This window comes from Jaculus jaculus, chromosome 9 (genome assembly GCF_020740685.1).
Source record: "Jaculus jaculus isolate mJacJac1 chromosome 9, mJacJac1.mat.Y.cur, whole genome shotgun sequence".
Taxonomy (NCBI): Eukaryota; Metazoa; Chordata; class Mammalia; order Rodentia; family Dipodidae; genus Jaculus; species Jaculus jaculus.
In genome coordinates, this window is record NC_059110.1 from 14,247,322 (window position 1) to 14,269,863 (window position 22,542).

A 22,542-nucleotide genomic window follows, 5' to 3' on the forward strand; every position below is an offset into this window, starting at 1 on the left:
TACTGTTAGGCAGGTGTGTAGCCAATAGTCTTCCTAGTTCTGTAGTCCTCTCTGCTGTCCATCTGATAATAGGAACGGGTCAGCCCTAACTGGAAACGGTAGGCATTGTAATTTCCCACCTGCGAAGGACTGAGCGAATTCTCATTTGTGTAACCTTTTGTCAAGTCCTGTTGGTAAGGAGTCAGCTTTGCAGAGATTTGCCTGAAAGAGAGTTTGCATGTTGAATGAGTGGCTTATTTTACTTGGCACTTTATGAAAAGCCTGTGGACCTTTTAATGTAATGTTTTTTTTCATTGGTTTGGCCAAGAAATTTAGAGCCAAATTTGTGGCCCATCCTAAGAACCACACAGAGGTACCTCTGTGTACAAATCTGACTCACGGAGTGATGGTTTCTCCACATTATTTTCCTTTTACATGGATTTTGTCAACTTTTAGTTTACCACTTTGAATTTGAATGGAATTTAGTAGGTCAGGTGCAATCCTAGGTGGAGTAACAATATGCAAATAAACTAACAGGAAAACGTCTCCACCACCCCCTGATAGTCAACAGAGTTATTGTAATTAAAAGTGGTCATACATTATCATGCATGCATCTGACTTGACCTCAAATCCAAAAGTCTTGGGCATGACGTAAGTCACATACAGTGAATTGACATCATGTGTCTTCATCACACTGAGCCTCTGGCCAATGATCCAAGTGGGGCATCACTGGGAACTAAGAATGAGCTCAGACCTTCAGTTTGGATCTCCTAAGATACAAACCTTTAAAACTGTCCCCCGCCCCCCCCCCCCATCTGCACAGCAGAATCAAAAAATGGCTGAGAGTTCCCTCTGGCTATTTTGAAAAGGTGGCAAATCTTCATCATTTCAAGAGGCACATGGGCATGGACATGCAGGTTGCTATCTTTTCATGTATTCATTCTGTCATTCTAAGTGAGTACCAGAGTAGACAAAAGCCTCACTGAAAATGTATCCCATGGGCGTGACAGGGTTATCTTATTATCCTTTAAGGAGAGCCAAAACCATATTGTAAAAACAGAGAGGCAGGACTGTAGAACTGCAAATTCTAAAAGATGCTATGGGGTCAGTTAGTTTTGTGGCTTTGAAATTATTTAACACAATCAAATCCCTTTATAAAAGGAGGGGCTGGGCCGGGCATGGTGGTGCACGCCTTTAATCCCAGCATTCGGGAGGCAGAGGTAGGAGGATTGCCCTGAGTTCGAGGCCACCCTGAGACTCCATAGCGAATTCCAGGTCAGTCTGTGCTAGAGTGAGACCCTACCTTGAAAAACAACAACAAAAAAAAAAAAAAAAGAGGGCTTGGGGCCCATGTCTGGATGTGACTGAGGCCATGCAGTTGATAAGTAAGTCGTACGGCCTGAACTAGAATCTGAAAAACCCTCACTTCTGGCTCAGAGCTCAAAAACTGCAAAAAGAATTTCTTAACCCCAAAGTTTGTGAGAAAACTACAAATGACTGCCAAGGGACCGGCCTCTAGAGGTATTTTAGAAAGCAAATACTTTTTTTCTGGAATAATTTTGGAGCAATTCTGCTTTTTAAAACATTGCAGGATGGTATGGGGGGGGGGAACAGATGTGAACCGGCATCTTCTATGAGCCTCTAGCTAAGGGCTTTCGCCAAAATGTTAACAATGACTATTGATGTGGGATGAAATTGTGAGGATTTTGAAGATTATTTTTTCTTGGTTACTTGTCTGAACTTTCCATGTTCTAAGCATTGGGCACCTATTACTTTTTCAGTGGGAAAAAAAATGCTATAAAAATGTGAAAAAAATGTTCCTTTCATTTTTATTACTGCATAAATTGCATCAACACCAGGTTGTGGAGAAGGATATGCACCTGGTGAATGGACATCCCCCCAAACAAGAGGCTTGCTATAGGGATATTTCTTATGATTTTTCCATACTATTTCAATCATCTCCAAGACAATCCACACTTCTTAAACTCTCTAAGGCTTATGGTTTCAGCAGGAAACAGAGGAAAAAAATTTATTACTGAATATTTTCCAAGTGGTTTTCATAGTTGGAAAGACCTCATATATGTCATCAATAACCTGTACCACATACACATGTACATACGGCAGGAGAAGAGCTTCAAAGCCTGACAACATGTGGTTCCCATCGACCTTGAAACTGATATTGCCAAGACAGCAGAGCACCAAGGTCTCGCTAGATTGATTGTACTAGAAGGTTCCGGGTGTTTTGCTCTCACAGACCGCCAAGGGTTTGCGAACAGTGATTGCTACTCCAGCAGAAAAGAGCCAGTACTTCAGAGGGCAAGATGAAAAGGAGTTTGACATTCTAAGTTTCAGTCACCACAATTGTTGATGTCACTTCTAAATTACAAATAAAGTTCCCAGGCTGGAGAGATGGCTTAGCGGTTAAGTGCTTGCCTCTGAAGCCTAAGGACCTTTGTTCAAGGCTTGATTCCCCAGTACCCCCGTTAGCCAGATGCACAAGGGGGTGCATGTATCTGGAGTTTGTGGGGTCTGGAGGCTCTAGGGTGCCCATTCTCTCCCTCCCTCTCTATCTGCCTCTTTCTCTCTCTATCACTCTCAAATAAATAAATAAAAGTATTTAATAAAAAAATAAATCTCCCTGCCAGTTTCCCCCTGTATTCACACTGAGCTGCCCTTGGCAGCTGTTTTCATCATGGTCTCTATGAAAGAGATGAAAATAAAAAAAAAAAAAATAGCAAACACCACGCTGGAGAGATGGCTTAGTGGTTAAGGCATTTGCCTACAAAGCCAAAGGACCCGGATTTGACTCCCTAGGGCCCACATAAGCCAGATGCACAAGGTGACACTGTGTCTGGAGTTTGTTTGCAGTGGCTGAAGGCCCTGGTACAGCCATTCTCTCTCTCTCTCTCTCTCTCTAATAAAAATAAATTTAAAAAATATATATACTTTTTGGTTTTTCAAGGTAGGGTCTTACTCTGGCTCAGGTTGACCTGGAATTCACTATGTAGTCTCAGGGTGGCCTGGAACTCTTGGCAATCTTCCTACCTCTGCCTCCCGAGTGCTGAGATTAAAGGCATGCACCACCATGCCCAGCTAAAAAATATTTTTTTAAAAGATAGCAAACACCTATAGAGAGTATTAAGTAAAAGTCTGGTAAAAGATGATTCGCTTCAATGGATAGGTGTCATGATATGTGTGGAGTCCCTGATGGTGAGTATTTGGGAGTCTCAGCTTTGGGAGTACTCAGCATTGGCAGGAGCTAGACAGGAAGTTGCTGTTGGCTTCCAGTCATCCCAGGAACTTGAACCTACCTGCCTCAAGGCAGTGCAAACTGATGAAGTTTGCTGAGATAGTAAGCAACAGGTACCAGAAGCCTTAAAAAATGTTACAGCTTTTTTTTTTCCCCCACAGTAAATGCACTTCTAGCAATACATGCCAACTAATAATCAAAACTAGATTAAAAGGTTCATTAAAATTTAAAAACTATCATCATTTATAACATCAGAAAAGAGAGATTGCTTTTTAAGTGTTTAAAAATGTCAGATACGGGCTGGAGAGATGGGTCAGTTGTTAAGGCACTTGCCTGCAAAGCCTAATGACCTAGGGTTGATACATAAAGCCAGATACATAAAATGGCACATGTCCCTGGAGTTCATTTGCAGCAGCTAGAATCCTTAGTGTGCCCATCTCTCTCTCTCTCTCTCTCTCTCTCTCTCTCTCTCTCTCTCTCTTTCCCTCCATCCCTCTGTCTGTCTCAATCTCTCTCTGTCTCTCTCTGCTTGCAAATATTTTAATGTCCCATTCATTAACTTCATCATGACCAGCGATATAGCCATTTAAACTATTATTTTGAAAGAAAACGCACGCCCATAATCTTGATATGCAACTGTGAACACAGCCACATGCTTGAGATTTCACACCATGGTCATATGAGACTAGTACGGAGGCAAAACATTCTTTTGCCTCCGTGACATCACTGCCTGGAGTCATAGTGTCACCGCATGATGCGTCACTCACGCGCCTGTGGTGACGCTGGCGTGAATGAACCAACAGCACTGCTGTTTGTAGAGCACAGAGTACAGACCATTACGTGCACTGCACGCTGCTTGGTGAAGATAATACGCAAGAACTATGTTACTGGTTATGTATTTACATTATCCTTCCTACTACTGTTTTGTTGTTGTATTTTTATTTATGTATTTATTTATTTATTTGACATAGAAAGAGGGAGAGAGAGAGAGAATGGGCAGCCCAGGGCCTCCAGCCACTACAAATGAACTCCAGACACATGCGCCCCCTTGTGCATCTGGCTTACGTGGGTCCTGGGGAATCAAACCTGGGTCCTTTGGCTTTGCAAGCAAATGCCTTAACTGCTAAGCCATCCCTCCAGCCCCTCTATGACTGTTTTTGAGTGTGTTTCACTCTACGACCAGATGCAGTGTGAGCTTCCTGACTGCAACAGCCTTGAGCACTTGGTGTGAACTTCATGGAGCCGCTTCCTCGGGTGGCTGACACGGACCTCAAAGATCTGCACTTGGCGATGCTCACACAGCCCTGAAATCACCCAAGGCAGCATTGCACAAAATGCGTCCCTGTGTCTAAGCGACACATGGCTGTTCGTGAACAGTCACATCCACACTAGAGATGGGGAAGATAACAGCACCCAATGTAAATAGTAGTTTATGCCAATGCACGTCTAACTTCTCCCACTGGGCAGCCCATAAGAGCCAAACAAATCATCGACTTCCAACTGTACAATGGGAGAAAAGGCACATGCACTGTTATTCCAAAAGGGCGAAACAGGAAAGGATAAAGGAGTTCCTGGATCAAGGACAGATAAAAACCCAGCAGATGTATACGTTAGGTATCAAGGCTCCATGCCCAGTGTCTATGCACCACTGTGGTGCCCAAGACCTTGGGTAGCCCTGCCCATGTGGAATTAAGCCACAAACCACGCAGTCATTCCTGCTTGTAAATGCATACCACTTGTAGCTTTCCCCAGCGAATATTGCATGTTCCTGATAGCTCTACTTTTTTTTTGGGGGGGGGAAGGGTTGCATTAGGAACTCACTCCCCGGGATCAACTAGGCTTTACCCCATCTGGGCCCAAAGTTTGCTACAGGGTCAGAGTCACAGGCTAGGTACAGACTTGTCCTGACCTCTCAGGCTTTTCTTTGAAATCTTGGTGGACATTGTCATATCTCTGTAAGTCAGTCTTGCATTTTGTCCAACTGAAATCATCACAATGTGGATGCCACCAAGATCTGCTGCTGGCCTGTGCAGTCCCTGGGCCTCTGTTTGCACCCAGCCATTATGGCCACAGAGCGCTTTCCAAGCAAAAAATAAGTTTCAGGATCCCAGTGTTCCAAGGTAGGGAGTCACTGATGGGGGCCCAGGCTCAGACTCAGAAACAAATTTGCCCTTCTCGGACTAGAGATTTTTTTGAGAGTCCCTCAGAACCTCTGCATTGTGTCACTGTGCATCAGAAGCAGCTTCTCCTTTATCTGCACAAGTCTCTTTAATGAGCAGTCATTGGCTGGTTTAGTCCCCCATCACTGTTTCCTTGGCCAGGCCAAGAATTTTCCAAATACTTTTACTTCACTTGCCTTTGCTTCTTTGAGGCTCAAGATAGAAACAGGTTTTTATTGATACAAAAACAGCCAACAATTTCCATGCCACCACTTAAATGCTTTGTTTCTTAGAAATTTCCTCCACCACATAATATAGTACATCCCTTTTTAGGTTTGGTTTTCCACAAAAGTCTCAGGGTATGGACGTAAGGCAGTCAAGTGTCGAGGGTAGCCTCGTAGCCTGTTGCCATAGCATCCCCGTGCCCAGAAGTAGCTCTTGACTCACCTAGTCTAGACCCTTGCTAGATTTGTGGGTAAGGCTACACTTATGTTATCCAAGGCCCCTTCTGGACTGATCTTCTACATTCTCCCAGCCCTGTTCCAAAGCTGTTTCCATATTTTTATGAACTGCTTATGAAGATCAGTTCTGCTTTTTGGTACCAATCGTCCACCGGTCAATTTCCTATTGCTAGCACCATAATACCACACACTGGGCACGTCACAATTAAATAAGGCTAATTCTGGCTCATGTTTTGATGAGGTCATATCTTATGATGGCCGTTATAGTGGTGGGGTCACAAGGCACTGTAGGGTGTCATATAGAGCTGGAGAGAGTGTACACTCAGATCCCTGTCTCCTCTGCTTATAGAGCCACCAGAATTCACTGATGGGACTGGGACCCTGACAACATTTTATAATCTCAGTTACCTTCCCAGGGCCCCATCATTGCACATTACGGTTAGATCAAACTTCTACCCTCTTTATAAAAAATATGTTTTAATTTATTTATAATGAGAGAGAGAGAGAATGGTTGCACCAGGGCCTCCTGCCACTGCAAACAAACCCCAGACGCATGCACCACTTTGTACACCTGGCTTCATGTGGGTACTGGGGAACCGAACCCAGACCAGTAAGATTTATAAGCAAGGGCCGTTAATTAATCACTGAGCAATGTCTCCAGTACCTCGCCCTCTCATTGCCTCACGATGGGATTACACTTCAACAGGCCAGGCTCACGTGTAGCACTCCCCATGTTTTCCCTTAGGTCAGATTGGTCCTCAAGTCTCTAATGTTTCAACAGACCTCTGAGACAATATAATATGTCGGAGCCAAACCAGCCCCATCCCGGGCCTGTAACTGCTCTGTTCGCAACAGCATGCCCGTCATGTGGATATGCTAGTCACTACAAATGGCAGGATGAAATTGTGCATCGGGACTTTCTGGCAGGAATCAATCCTGGAATAACAGTTGTTTGTTATTATTTATTCTATTGAAAAGAGCAAAGCAATTTCATGAAGACATAAGACAGGGCATGTGGATTTAGAAGCTGCGATGGAGGGAACACACCAGCCTTCATGAGCACCTACTGTGTGCTAGGAACAGGGCACGATGCTAGAACGGTGGCCTGTTCCTCAGTTGTCATTGCAGTTCTGTGTGCTGGGTATGACCCATTAATGTTTGGGGAAGTAACTTGTCAAATCATCCCCTCCTTTACCTGGCTGCCAGAGTCACATTTCTTGAATTCAGACCTTTCTGATGAAAAAACTCCACACCATTACACGTTCAGGAAATGAACACAGACTGGGAGGTTTGTTTCAGGTTCCCCCAGAAGTTGTTGGCATAGGAAGGCTCTAAAAGTTGAGTTGGCCTCCGACTGAGCCTACTCAGCCACAGAGAATACAGCAAACCAATTGATAACTGTAAAGTGTCATTTATCTCAGAATAATGACAATAGGCAGACTCCCTGGAGAGGAAGCTTGGCGGTACACAGAAGGCAAGAGATAATAGGACGTAACAGCAACGGGTATTCCTGACAATGTGCCCATTCGCAATTTCCAAGGCCTGTCCCTCTCAGAAGCCTTCAGCTGCTGGGAATTAATGATCCTTAATGTTTACAGTCAATACGCTTTTAGAATGTTCTTTTTATCTAAATATAGAGACTCTGAACCATTGTCTTATTTCTAAGCTTAAAAATCTAGATGCCCTGAGCAATTTTCTCGTAGTACAGAAAGAGTACAAATAATCCATCTCTAGAGAAAAAAAATTTTTTTTTGCAATGAAAACGTTTTATACTTGATCATGAATAAATGGCTCGTTAACCAAAATATGGCCTTTGGTGAACACAGACAAAGCAAACAGGATTTTTTCAGCATCAGCCTTATGTTGTGAACAATATATGTGAACAAGATGCACTATATTAACAAAGCACAGAGCTAGGTGACAGAATTTACAGCTGATGGATACATTTCCTGACTAGCTATTCCTTCTTCCGTAGGTCAGCACCAAGGCACACAGTTAGAGATTTTACCATGCGCTTTCTCCTGCTCTTTGTTCCCTTACTTCTTATCTTGGGTTTCTCAGTGTCTGTGGTATTTGGTTCTCCACTCACTTAAAAGATAAATTTCCTCTGAAGATGCGTTTTGGATGCACAGGTAACCAAGGTTACCATATTTCAACAGCATAAGACATTTCAGGAACAACTAGAGACCTACTAGCGAGTTGGTCTGTGGATTAGGAGGACAGAGGACCCAGAGTGGGACAGGAGGCACAGGGGGCCTGGACCAGTGCTCCCACAGATTTCTAGATAAGTTGCTAGACACTGAAGTATGGAAGGCTCTCCAGCATAAAACACACAGAGTTGTGTTCAAAGGGGAGGGCTCTAAAAATGAGAGAAATGATTAGCAGATTAAGCTTGAAAGTTAACTTGGACATTCATTAGAGGATATGGAATTCTGGGGTGAGTGTGGGGTGTGTGTGTGTGTGTGTGTGTGTGTGTGTGTGTGTGTGTGTGCATGTGCATATGTATGTATGCATGTGGAGACCAAAGGTCAATCCTGGGATCGTCCTCTGGCCTCCTCGCCTGGTTTTCTTTAGACATGGTCTCTCAATGATTGGGATAGGCAACATAGCAACAAGTCCCATGGATTCTCCCATTTCTGCCTCCTTATGTGGGTGCCGGGGATCTGAACTCAGGTCCTCATGCTTGCTCAGCAAGCACTTTACCTGCTGAGCCAGTACCCCAGCCTCAGAGAGTTATACATATCCAGCTTGGATACATGAGTTTCCTAGGTTTCAAACGTCAGTCATGGACAGGTTAACTTTTTGAATGGGAGTGGATGCTGAAGGGTCCAAGGCTAAGAACAGGGTGACTCATAAGTGACATGTGGGGATTCCGCAGGAGTTCACCACAGCTTTTATCAAGGACTTTCAACATGAAGGATTGAATTACATTGTTGGTCATGAAATCAATCGCTCATATTTCCCACTCCTAATGAAGTAGGGGATTATCAAAGTCCCTGGGTAACCACCAATCTTGCTATTACCCCTGAGTCCCTGAATTTTTATGAGAGTCTAGCTAGCAGACTTTAAATTGAAGCATGCCCGTATACTGAACAAAGACATGAACATGTTCAGTCTAAGCCAGATTCTCGTCTATAAGGGTGACAGCTGTCATTGGCTGAGTCAGCCTATGCACCACAACCTGTGTAACACACATCCCACGTCATTTCTGCCTCATCCAAAACCAACCTCAAGGCTTTGAGCCTTGGTTCCTCCTTGTCATAATGTGATAGTGCCTAGATGAACAGCTCACTGAAAAGGAAAGGGAAACAGTATGGTAAGATGAGAACTTTCTAGATCCCGCTGATTATGTTCGGCAAATAAGCATATATTAAAGGATTGAATTGGGGAATACCTGTTGACATTCCATAGCTCCCCAAAAAACATGAGAAATACAAAATGATAAATAAACAATTGTTAGAAAAACTGGAAAATACATGCATAAAAATGAGAATAATTCTATTCTGGTTAAAAGAAAAAAAACACATTAAGTTGTAATGTTTATTTTGATGTGTTTGGCATAAGAATTAGTGGAAATTCAATACATATTGAATTTCTGAGTCAATGAATTTAATTTTTGAGTAAAAAATGAAAACCGCCAGGCGTGGTGGTACATGCCTTTGATCCCAGCACTTGGGAAGCAGAGGTAGGAGGATTGCTATGAGTTCAAGGCCACCCTGAGACTACATAGTGAATTCCAGATCAGCCTCGGCAAGAGCAAGACCATACCCTCAGAAAAAGAAAGGAAGGAAGGAAGGAAAGAAGGAAGGAAGGAAGGAGGGAAAGAAGGAAGGAAGGAAGGGTAAAAGAAGGGGAGGGGAGGGGAGGGAAGGGAAGGGAGGGGAGAAAGAAAGATTTAGTGACAAGGAGGATTCATTCAGGGCTTTGTAAAAAGGTGAGATCTGAGCTCAGCCCAGAGGCATAACATATCTGAGGGACTGTAAAGGAACACTGAGGTCATACCAGCTAGGAGGAAGGGGTAGGTAGGTAGCCCAGGACCTCCTTCTCAGCCCTCTTCTGGGACTAAAATGCCTGGTCCTTCCCACTGCTCTTCCTCACAGGCAGCTGTCCTGAGCTCATCCCCTTTGTTCCTATCTGCCCTGCTCTTGAACTCTGTCCAGCTCCTTCTCAGAAGGCCTTGAAGCTGGCGCAGCTCTTGCTAAGGCATCTCTGGTGAACCAGGATGGCCTCTGTCCTTTGGTGTGGGTGATTCTGAGATTCTGCAAGCAAATTAATAAATTATCCTAAACAAGGCAGAAATCCTGCCAAATATCTTCACTTGAGCAGTTACAAACAAGTCTCTCCAGGCAATCCTGGACTTTGGGACACCCTCTCATGGCTTCTAGAAGATGTTCCTTGGGGAACCTCATCACAACCTTTCCTTTCTCTTTGTGCCTTTGTCCCAAAGTCAGAGCCAAAGTGAACCCAAACCCCTCAGAACTGGGCAACAGGGACTCAACCCAAAACCAGAGCTTCCTGCAAGGAAGCCAGGGATGGGACAACATGGTCTGCCTCAGGTTTCCTGAGTCCTGTGCAGTGTGGTGCAGTGTGACTCTTGGAGTCACAGTCACTCTGTAATTTCTTTCATGATAGGTATAAATCAAAGCAGTGAGTTGGTTAATCATTCTGAGCAGCTCTGCCCCAGCTGTGAAAGGGGGGGGGGTTGACTCGACAAAGCCTCTGGAAAAACCCATCGTGTTTCGGAGTCTCAGCCTCCATTGTTCAGTCTTTCCAAGAACTGGATGAGGCACTTGGGGCTGCACAAGGCAGTTGATCTGTTTTTCCAGAACACGGCTCAGTTGATCTGTTTTTCCAGAACACGGCTCGCTTTTGGGGGTGAGATGAGTGGTTTTGCATGTTATAGAATTGGGAGACTGCTTCTGTTTTGTCACAGCCCTCCCAAGGCAGCAAGGTTGTCATCCCATCAGAACAAGTGTGGGCGGTGCCCCCACACACCCAACAAACCCATGCTTTCAAAAGCACGCGTGCGCATGGAGATCCTGAGGCAGAAGGGAAGGAGCAAGGACGGAGCTGGAGGGTGAGCACCGTTTGGCAGTGAGGAGTATGGTATCGAGGCTCTTGGGGTCTGTCTCCAATAAGAGACTTTCTGGTGAGAACTTAACCACTTTCCCCCGCTGGCTCGTAAACCATCTGATTCTATGAGTATAATGTGTCGGTGGTAAAAAGTCTTTACTCTTTCTGTCTAATATTAAAATAAATAAATAAATCCATACTGCCATAGGAACAGAAACAACAAAATTACAGGGAAAGGCTAAAATAGAGCTGAAGGAAATGTTTTTCATGAGCAAGACCACCATTTCCTTCCTGTCTGGGGTGTTCTTTCCTGGTTAGTAGGGGGAGGGAGGTGGGAATCCCAACACTTGTTAGGTCTGCTGTCCCCGAAGTTAACAGATTGTTCCCATGAAAGCCGTCTGAGTGTGCCAGCCCTCCGCCAAGGAAGAAGCAGGTTCGGGACCTGGCGCTGCGTAGGCGGGTGGCGCAGCTCCCAGAACTCTCATCCAATAAAGAGCCATTGTGGGATCTGGACCCTTCCACGTGCAAGACAAACGACTCAAATGAAAAGCACAATGCATGTGAGTGGAACCAGAAACTTGAATGGATTGGTAATCACTTCCTTAGTGCCTGTCACATTATTTCCGTGGAACTTCGCGATGTAATTCAGTCCTTGCCTAGTGTAATGGGACCAATTTCCATTTCTCAGTTGATAAGTGAGAATGATTACTGTCATGACTATTAAGCAATATGGGTGACTGGTATTGGTGGAGAAGAGGAGTAGGAAGTTGCTAGGGGAGATGGGAAAGGACCGGCATTCCAGAGGAAGAGACAGAAACGTGTGGAAAGAGAAGGAAGTCTTCGTGATTCACTGCATGTAGCGGCCATCACACAAACAGCAGCTCTGCACTCGAGAAATCTGAGACTGTACGTAGAATACAGCGGTGCTAAATCGGGCCCAGAGCTCCTGAGGATGACCTGAGGCACAGCAGGGGAACTAGGGGGGCAAAGGTCCCTGTCAAGGACTTAAGGGACTGTGAGCTTTCAGGCCACTTTGCTACAGGTTCTTGGATGGCACGCAGAGCAGCTGGGAGGAGCAAAGGTGCTAATTCAGGCTGAGCCACAGTTTCCATCTGGGTGACCTGCAATGACTCCATGTGTAACAGCCAACCTCACTACAGGAAGAATAAAAAGCAAAACAGAGCAGAAGGGCAAAACAGCTCCCAGCTAAGCTTCCTCAAATAAGTACATAGGAGGGACGGGAGGCTGGGGCTCTGCGGGCCAAATGAAAAGTGCTTTCGGCTACACCTCCTGATTCGGAACCAGCTTTTGTTTATTTGTTTTGTCATCTTTAAGCCGAGAGTCTTTTTAACTAATTAGTTTTAACCAGGAACATGGTCTGTTTCAGCCTTCTTTCCTTATTATCTGGAGCTTGAAATTGATCACTTCACCCCCCCCCCCACCTCCATCAGGATGTTAAGGGTTTGATTTAGGGCAGTTTTCATGTTAATCACATACTCTACTATTGAGCTATGCACCCAGGCCCCAGGCTATAATTTCAAAATAGGGTCACTTGGCCTAATTCCTCTAATAACTACTCACAGATTGATGTCTGCATACATATACATATACATATACATATACATATACATATACATATACATATACATATACATATACATATACCTTTTGTTTGGGGGGCATTCCAAGGCAGGATCCTGCTGTATCTCAGGCTACCTTGAGCTCATGGCTGTCCTCCTACCTCTGCCTCCCAAGTGCTGGGATCAAAGGCATGCGCCACCATGCCCAGCACATATACCTTTTAAATGAACAAAGAAAAGTATGCCTGCATCTGTGAAGGGATGGGAACATTTCAAAAGAAGGTCATGGGCTGGAGAGATGGCTTAGTGGTTAAGGTGCTTGCCTAAGCAGCCTAAGGACTCCTGTTTGACTCTCCAGATCCCACATAAGCCAGACCCACAAAGGTGAGGCAAGTGCAAGGTCACACATGCCCACTAGGTGGCACAAGCATCTGGAGTTCAGTTGCAGTGGCTGAGGCTCTGTTGCACCAATTCATTTTCTCTATTTCTCTGTCTTTCAAAAAAAAAAAAAATCAACAGGTCATATGAGTCAATGTTGGATTATCACTTCTTATCGTTAAATTTGATTAACATGGTTCTATCTTTCTGAGTAATCTACAGTGATTACAGGTTATTTGGAATGTGTGTAATTTCACTCAAGGATGACATTGTACTTTTATTGTGAACAGAGTGGTTTTGGTTGAAAAACACAAATAAATATTTCTTCCGGCAACCCAACATTAAGTTCTCTCATGTTCTTAACTCACCAGAATTAAGCAAGATGATAGATTTGAGGCATACAAACTCCTCTCCCTGCAGATTCATCATACGGAACCGAGTCGATGTAGCCAGCAACATGTCAAAGATCTCCACCATGCCCTCTACACATTTGCCCTGATTCCTATGAAAACAAAATTTTACAAAGCATTAAAGGACAGATCAGTTTCCATCTCTTGGCTCCAAAGTTGTAGCAACCATTTCTAGTAGCCTATTCTCTTCAGTTGAATAAAGGAGCCAAGACAGAAAAAAAGTGGTCCAGCTGCAAAACTTTCCCATTTTAAATTGTTATAAGAGACCTATTCTTCAGTGGCCAAATCTTTTGCATTAACTATGGAATGCTTCAACCTCTAGGTAATCAAAAATGATTGGGGTTCAGGTATGTTTGTGGACCTGCTCCTGAATTCTACACAGTGTTCTGATTAAGGGAATGAATGGGGTGGAGGGCCCTGTTTTCAAGATGTTCATGGCCATCAACTGATACCGCAACTCCTCCCAAAGGTGTTTTTCGGGATTTCAGGAATACAGAAGTGACCGTGACAGCTGTTAGCCGTGGCTGCTTCAGATGTGATATGGAGGAGGTAAGGATTTGTTTAGTTGGTGGCATTCACGTTGTCACTGAAAGAAGTAGGGTTTCACTAAGCAGAAATTTGAGGGCATGACTGAAAAGGGGTCCTACACGTACGAGGCGGAGCAGCGTAAGAGGGCACCGAGAGGAGTGTTAGAGGGAAGAGGAGCTAGGAGATGACGTTGTGAGACCAGGGGACGGCTGGCTAGAGAAGCGTGCCCTGCGTCCCTAGAGGAAATCCAGACGTTTTTCTTGTATGACAGTCTTGGCATTGAGGGTTTAACATTACTACCAGTAACTGTTAAGTAAGCAAACCCAAATGCGTATACTATGTAGCATTTAAAAATTCACATGGAGGTCTTAGTGGCTAAGGTGCTTGCTTGCGGAGCATAAGGGCCCAGATTTTACTCCCCAGAGCCCACATAATCCGGGGGCACAAGGTGACACATGCATACAAGGTGGCTGACATGCCTGATGTTCAATTGCAGTGGCTAGAGGCCCCGGGGTGCAAAGTCTTTCTCTCTTATACTCTTATATACTCTTATACTCTCTCTCTCTCTCTCTGTCTATCTCTCACTCTCTCGCTCATAAAAATTTTAAAAACAAAATTTTTTAAATGCACATGAAGTCACCCTATTTATTTATTGGGGTGTTTCGGAAGTTTAATGTGAAAGAAATTCATTTTGAGGCATGACATGTTTGAAGAATTTAAAAGACCAGAAGAAGTGAAAATGATCTATACAGTACATTTATGAAATATCTAAGCATCTAAGCATGGATACAAATATATTAGTTTGAACTTTGTTTTTTCTTTAGTTAGTGTGTCTTGGAGTTCTTCATGAATGGGTTTTAACAGTTGAATAAATTTCACTGAACAAACTATTGCTATACAATCACGTGTCACTTAATCATTGGAACACATTCTAAGAAAAATGACATTAGATCATCTTGTCACTATAGAAACCTCATGTAGTGTATTTAAACTAAGACAGTGTGATATCACTAAGTGATATAGTCTTGTGAGCACCATATATATGCGGGCTTTGGTTGACCAAAGCACCATTAGGTAACACACAATGGGAATGATGTTAGCTGCCCTTACCCATTGATATCTAGTGGAGTTTCAAGTGTTGTGTTATTACAAACATTTCATCCATTGATAATCTGTGTGTTTAATCCTGCATGTATAATGGTGACAGAACACATTCCTAGAATTAGAATTGCTAGATCAAAGGACATGTGTATTCTTTTTTTAAAATTATTTATTTATTTAATTATTTGAGAGCAACAGACACAGAGAGAAAGACAGACAGAGGGAGAGAGAAAGAATGGGCGCGCCAGGGCTTCCAGCCTCTGCAAATGAACTCCAGACGCGTGCGCCCCCTTGTGCTTCTGGCTAACGTGGGACCTGGGGAACCAAGCCTCGAACCAGGGTCCTTAGGCTTCACAGGCAAGCGCTTAACCGCTAAGCCATCTCTCCAGCCCTGGACATGTGTATTCTTAATTTTGGTGACCAATTTAAATATGCCTTTCCAAGAGTTTGCACCAATAGATTGTTGGTAAGAAAAACTTTCGGTTTTCTTTTCTTTTCCTTTGTCCCACATGCAGAACACATTCTTCAGCACTGAGCTATTCCTCCAGTCCCATAGATTGATATATTAGGATGAGATCTTTCTCTAGCCTGCCGATTCCAATGCTTTGCCCACATTTTTCTCTTATTGGTCATTTTCACATGGATTATTAAGAATTCTTTATATATTACAATAATGAGTCCTATGTCAGAGATATTTTTCATGTTTTTTTAAACTTTTTAAAACTTATTTATTTATTTGAGAGCTACAGACAAAGAGAGAAAGAGGAAGAGAGAGAGAGACAGAGAGACAGAGAGATTGAGAATGGGCATACCATTGCAAATGAACTCCAGACACGTGAGCCCCCTTGTGCATCTGGCTAACATGGATCCTAGGGAATCAAGCTTCAAACCGGGGTCCTTAGGCTTCACACGCAAGCGCTTATTCGCTAATCATCTCTGCAACCTGTGTTTTATTCACATTTGTTATATTTTCCCTTTGATTTGTATTCCTGGAATTTTCTTCTACAAAATATTTATCTATTGCAGGACCAAGCTTATCAAACTTTTTATTTGTAACTCTAGAACAATATGTCTTGCTTGAGAAGGCCATGTCACATTCCAGTAGCAGAGGAACATATTTTATGCTTCTTTCTAGTAAAGTTACCTGTTTTTCTGTCTCAATCTCTAATATTCTGAGATGTGCTTATTTTTTGAAATAACTTTATTGATGTAACTATACACAAAACAGTTCACTTGTTGAAAGAATTTAATTCACTAAATTTTCATATATCCACAGTTATATAACCGTCATCTGAAATGACTTTTGTGCAACAGGTAAGATTATAATTCAGCTCAATAATTTTTTTGCCAGGTAACAAGTTGGTTTTCTTAACAGCACTTCTTGAATAAAAACCATCTTTTGTTCCACAGTGATTTGAGATATGCTAGATACTTTCAACACACTCATTTGCTCCCAACAAGGTTAGTATTACTGTTATTCCTGTCCGCATTTTCTGAGGGAATTAAGACTTAAAAGTGCTAAATAAAACCACACCATGTACCAACCAAAAGAAAGATTACCCAAAGAAGGATTTTTCTTCCACTTTTCATGCCTTGCCCTACTTTAATTCATTCAACAGGATTTACCAAGGGACTACTGACTACCAGTCTTTGGGCTAGATATTAGAGAAAGACAAGAAAGAGATCTATGGATATTTAAGAAAGACAGGGAAAACAAAGGTATGATGAAATGGATATATTATCCCCAAAAGACACACATAGGCTCTACAAATAATAGCAATGTTTCCAAATGCAGCCCATGTCAGTATTGACAATGTGGTCATAGTAGTCTGAGGACAAACTGAATTGAGTTTTCATGTGACTTGCTTAGAATAAAGTGTTCACACATCAGGGACAACATTTAAGCATCAGCTACAGATATATGCGTGATAGAAATAAATATTTTCAAGAGAGCAGTTGGCCATATAACCCGAGTATCAGGAAATAAGTATCGTGTGCATTTGCTTTGACTAAAAGCCTGAATGTTCAGAAGTTCTGTGCAGTCAGAGGGGAAACCATAAAGCTATAATGCCCAGTATGTAAGTGAGAATAATGGTCATCCCAAAAACTGTTGCTCTTAGCCAGAGAGGACATACTAGAAGTGGATTTTTCTTGTTATATAGTTGCATGTTTATAAAGTAGTACATCTTTCTAGTGAGGAAAAAAAAAAGCAAGGATCAGGGAAAATGTTTGGAGGATGAAGCTTTAAATTTAACAGCTCAGAGCGAAAATAGAGAAGTGTTCCTTTCTCAGTACAAAGTCTCTGTTTACTTAACAGACTGCACAGCAGCAGGGGAGGAAGTCTGGGTGTGGGAGGGAGCTCGTGCTCACCTGCTGTGAGCAAAAGTTCAGCTCAGAAACCAAGAAAGTAGAAGCTTCTTAGCAATTCTCCCCTGTAAGCAGTCTCCCACATCTTCCCATGGAGAAAGGGGCCGGTCTGTCCTCTTCCAGCCTCTGCCCACTGGGAATCCTGTTGTCCTGATCAGTAACCATCACCTGGAGATGTACAATCCTTGCTCTCCAGCACCTGTGAGAAGCTACTGACGGTCCCTCACCGAGGCTATATCTCTAGATTCAGCCCAGAGCCTCCCCCATCTCTCTCCTTTAGGAGATGCAGAAGGGTCACTCAGCACCCATTAATCACAGAGACACGATGGGAAGACTCTGGAATTTCTTGCTATGAGAACATATGTGTTCTATGTTTTGGAGGTGTGAGCCGGAACATTAAGGACTCCTGGGGGATAGATAATCCATGCAATGGAGTGGCAAATTGCTAAACAAATTCTGCAGGAGCCTCCATAGGAGAAGTGTATGCTGATGTCTCCATGGGATGTCCTCTTTACCCTGAGAGGATGAGCTGCAAAGAAGGAATGTTTCTTAAAAGTATTTTAAAAGATGTGGTGTAGCCAGGCATAGTAGCTCATGACTTAATCCCAGCACTCTGGAGGCAAAGATAGGAGTTTGAGACCAGCCTGAGACTACATAGTGAATTCCAGGTCAGCCTGGGCTAAAGTGAGACTCTACCTCAAAAAGCCAAAAAAAAAAAAAACAACTAAAAAACTAAAAAAAAAAAAAAAAGAGGTGGCATAGGGGGGAAAATACATTAATATATGTATAAAATTCTCTCTCTGTGTCTGTCTATACACACACATATATGTGTATTTAGATAAATACATAGATAGACATATGCAGTTAAATGTTAACAGCAAAGGCCAAGACTGGGGATGGGGGAGAGCTATATTCACAAAGTAGTAAAGACATCCAGCTGGAAAAGTTTGGAATTTATAAGCCAACACACTAAGAGAGCTTAAGGAGAGTGTGAAGTGGGCCTAAGACGCTTGCAAGATGATTTAAAGAAAGAACGCTACAAGCTTATCCAGCAATGACCAGATCAAGCAGCGTACACATCTTGGCCTAATTCATTTGGCATCAGTGCGCAGCAAGGAGTGATGGAGGCGGGGGTGGAGAGCAGAAGCGACTGCAGCGATGAGACAGGCACGTCAGTCGTGAGGGCAGTGGGGAGGAGAGAAGGAGGGGAGAAGGAGAAAGAAGAGGAGGAGGAAGAAAAAGAATTATTTTGAGCATCTTTTCTGAAGGAAAGACAGACATAGGTAAGTGATACACAGCACTGGTCAAATGAAGATGAATTTAAAGACATCACTGAAATTTATATGCTGGAATAAATGGAAAGATGATTTAAAAAACCAGGGAAATTGGAAGAGGGAGATCAGAGGGTGTGCTACAACTTCTCTTAAATATTATTGAGTTTAAGCTCTCGAAGGACCATCTAAGTAGAAATGGCAAACGGAGAACTGGACGTGTAGGTCTGGAACTTGGGAGAGAGGACAGGGATGAGTACAGCAGCCTAGACTAACTTCCACTTTCCTAGAGCATCTTCCGATATACCTCATTGTTATGGGTTTCCAATTCCCTCTATTCATATTCCCTCAAGAGTTTCTCTTTTTAAAAAATATATTTTATTTACTTATTTACTTACTTGAGAGAGAGAGAAAAAGAAGCAGAGAGAGGGAGACAATGGGCGCACCAGGGTCTCCAGCCACTGCACATGAACTCCAGATGCATGTGGCCCCTTGTGCATCTGGCTCACATGGATCCTGGAGAGTGGAACCAGGATCCTTTGGCTTTTCAGGCAAATGCCTTAACCATTAAGCCATCTCTCCATCTCCAAGAATTCCTCTTTTGATAGGCATTTATATTATTTCCAATTTTGGTAACCATAAACAGCACGTAATTATACTTAAATGTATATATTCTGTGCTGGGAAAGTATCTGGGAGAAATAGTCCTCACACATATAATATCAAATTCAAAGAGCATAAACATTTATCATTTTTTCTATGTGTGGCCAAATTAACTTGCAGGAAGATTATGCCAATACACAAAGCCCTTAAAAGAACTTTAAAAAATAAATCTGAAAGTAGAAACTATGGAGGTAGCTGAAAGAGATGTGAAATGGGGAAGGGAGGGAGCTCATGGGGAAGGAGAAGGAAAGAGGGAGAGAAGGACATCTTTGGCATGGGTGGAGTGGAGCCTGGCAAGAGGAGAATAGTTAAGAGAAACCTAGATGCCTAGGTGCCCAAGGTCAAAGGAAAAGGGGGAGAACTCAAAAGAGATAACTAAGGGGAGAAGGGGGAAAGAGAGGAAAGAAAACAGACGAGGAGAGATGGACCCTGTGTTACCTAAGAGACCAGCCAGGCAAGGTGTGCTTAGTGGTGAAACAGTGATGGAACTGCCCTGAGGCTAATCAACTCCTTGTGAACGGATCTGAGGTCTGCTGTATGGGAGGAAACTCATGCCTGGTACTGAAGAAAAATGAATCAAATGCCTGTCAGTGAGGCGGTCAAAAACTCTGGAGGGAAACTGCTACTGCTGTTTGGCTGAATGGATATGTTGTGTCCACCAAAATGTCACATAAATATTTATGCTTATGCTCATAAATTTGTGCAGCTCTCATCTATGATTATACAACTTCATTTTGCAGTTGGCAGCGACTACTGAAGAAACGCATGGGTTGTGGAGGAGGGAAAAATAAAGAATAAAAAGAGGGCTGGAGAGATGGCTCAGCAGTTAAGGCGCTTGCCTGCAAAACCTAAGGACCCATGTTCGACTCTCCAGGTCCCACAAGCCAGATGCGCAAGGTGACGCAAGCACGCAAAGTTGTGCATGCATGAAAGATGGTGCGCATGTCTGGAGTTCAATTAACCAATTCTCCCTTTCTCTCTCTTTATCTCCCTCTTTCACTCTCTCTCAAAAAAACACAATAAATAAATCAAAGTTGAAGAGGGGCTACTTGAAAAGAAGAAGGGGTTTAGTGAAAGTGTGACTTATGTCTAAGAGTAAAAGAAGCAATGACATAAAATCAGAAAGTCTGAAAGGCTGATGAAAGAAATAGTTCCATCTTAACCTTTTTGCTAAATGGAAGTGGTATTGTTTGCAGATAAAATGAGAAGACTAGACTTCACCATATGGGACACCTCTGTCAAAGCTGTTGGTCCTGAGATTGGATCAGGCTCCAGTCCTCTGACAATGTCCGTAATTTCTAGCTCTTGCCTAATCTCTTCAAGCCCCTTTCTGACAGCCTCCCTTCTAGTTTGTGCTGTGCAGAGCTTCTGAACAAATACAGTCATTTCTGGGTGTTGTTTGTTCTGTCTGCTTGAATTAACTCCCCTCCCTTACCTCATTCTCTTCCCAACCTTGGGCATCTTCTCATAAGTCTCAGGTAAGACAGTCTACCAAACTCTTCTCACCTCCTCCTTGAGCGCTATTCCTTTTCCCTGTGGTATGGCTTTGTGGGTAAAAAGACATAGACTTTGTTGCATCTACTTAACTTTCATGCCTTATTACCAAAGCAGCCATAAACGGTATGTAACCAATACTTGTGTTCCAATAAAACTTTATTTATTAAAAAAAAAAACCACAAGAAAGCCACAGGCTAAATTCATCCTGTGAACCATTTTACTTTGCCCAGCCTTGTTGTAAATCATTATACATTTAATCAACTTATTCAGTGCTGATTTTTTTATCTAACAGTTCATAAGAATATATGCGTATACAGGAATGTGCTTGTCTCTGAAGGAGCTTACAACCTATTTGGAGGATGAATAAGTCTGGTAAAAATACAGGAAAATAAATCAAGCTCTATAATGGTGTGGAGGGTATTCCATTAGATAGAAATCACGAGAAACAGGGAAGAGGCATCAGGGAGTGAGGACCTGGAGCTGAGCAGAACGTTCACATCTGAAGATTTAGCTTTAGGACCTTCCAGTGGAAAGTGTGGAGAGCAGACAGGGAGACGAGAGACATCATGTTGAGAGCAGGGCCTATGTGATGTACAGGAGGCAGGAAAGGACCAGGGAAGAGGGACCTCTCAAGGTCAAGAGCAGGGTGTCTGTAGACAGTTTAGGGAAACAAAGGAAGATAAAGACCACTTTACTGGACAGATGAAAATGGTGGGATAGCTTTTCTAGCAACCCTAAGTAGCCTGGGAATGAGAACAAGTAAGTAGAGAGTAGATGTGGCCCAAGGTAGAAGACCCTTCAAACCTGAGAAGTGGAAGGCTGTGATTCTGGAAGGCAATTTTGCAGTGACTGATAATTAGGCTTAGAATAGACTGAAAGGAAAATGCAGTAAGAAAACCATCTATCAAAAATAATCAATCCTGGGGCTGGAGAAATGGCTCAGTGGTTAAGGCGCTTGCTTGCAAAGCCAAAGGACCTAGGTTCAATTTCCCAGGACCCACATAAGTCAGATTCACAAAGGGGTGCACGCATCTGGAGTTCATTTGCAGTGACTGGGACCCTGGTGTGCCCATTCTCTCTCTACCTGCCTATTTCTGTATCTCTCTCAAATAAATAAATAAATAAAATTTTAAAATAAGCAGTACTATGTCAGAAATCAAGTAGGAAGGCTTTAGAGCCTGCAGTCCCAGGCTTCTGATTTAAGATACTGCTGGTGCTGGCTGGTGGTTGGAACATAAGGATAGTGTCTCTTAAAGCAGGAGAGAAACCAAACAACTGAAAGGTAGATCCTCTAGAACCAAGGTTCCATCATGATAACAAGACCTGGTATTAAATGACTGATTCTAAATCGGCAAAAACATGAGCTGCTTTGAAAAAATATATCCCAAGTTCACTTGCTCCTGATTCTACAAACACCCCCTAACTTTGTGGCCTTCTGCTCCCGAAGACTGCTAAACAAAAGCAACGACTTGAAAAGTGCAAGGATGAGCTTGACGATCATTCTAGAAGGAAGGGGAGCACGTCTCCCCCGAACCCAAACTTCAGACTCTTCCCACCTGTCCACATGTCAGCCTAACAGCTTTGGGCAAAACTCTGTGCTCAGATGTTGATGCCGTTTAACAAGGACACCATCAGGCATATGTCAAGGCAGATGAAATAAAAAACATCACAAGAACTAGCAAAATCATTATCATTCCCCTTAAAGAGAGTGGTGTTTGGGTAGAAAATGAAAGGAAATGGAATAAAATAAATACAAACCAGAGAAGAAAAATTAGAAGAAAAGAAAAATAACCAGAGAGGATCATCTTCTTAGAGCTATTATGAGA

General features: G+C 43.0%; 1 protein-coding gene across 1 annotated transcript in view; it reads right to left on the reverse strand.

Annotated features, from left to right (window-relative positions):
- Esr1 (estrogen receptor 1) overlaps window positions 1-22,542 on the reverse strand; it is a 266,953-nt gene that overhangs the window by 15,505 nt on the left and 228,906 nt on the right. The window contains exon 7 of the mRNA XM_012951315.2: window positions 13,249-13,382. Within this exon, the coding sequence (XP_012806769.2) occupies window positions 13,249-13,382 (134 nt within the window). The remainder of the gene's footprint in view (window positions 1-13,248; window positions 13,383-22,542) is intronic.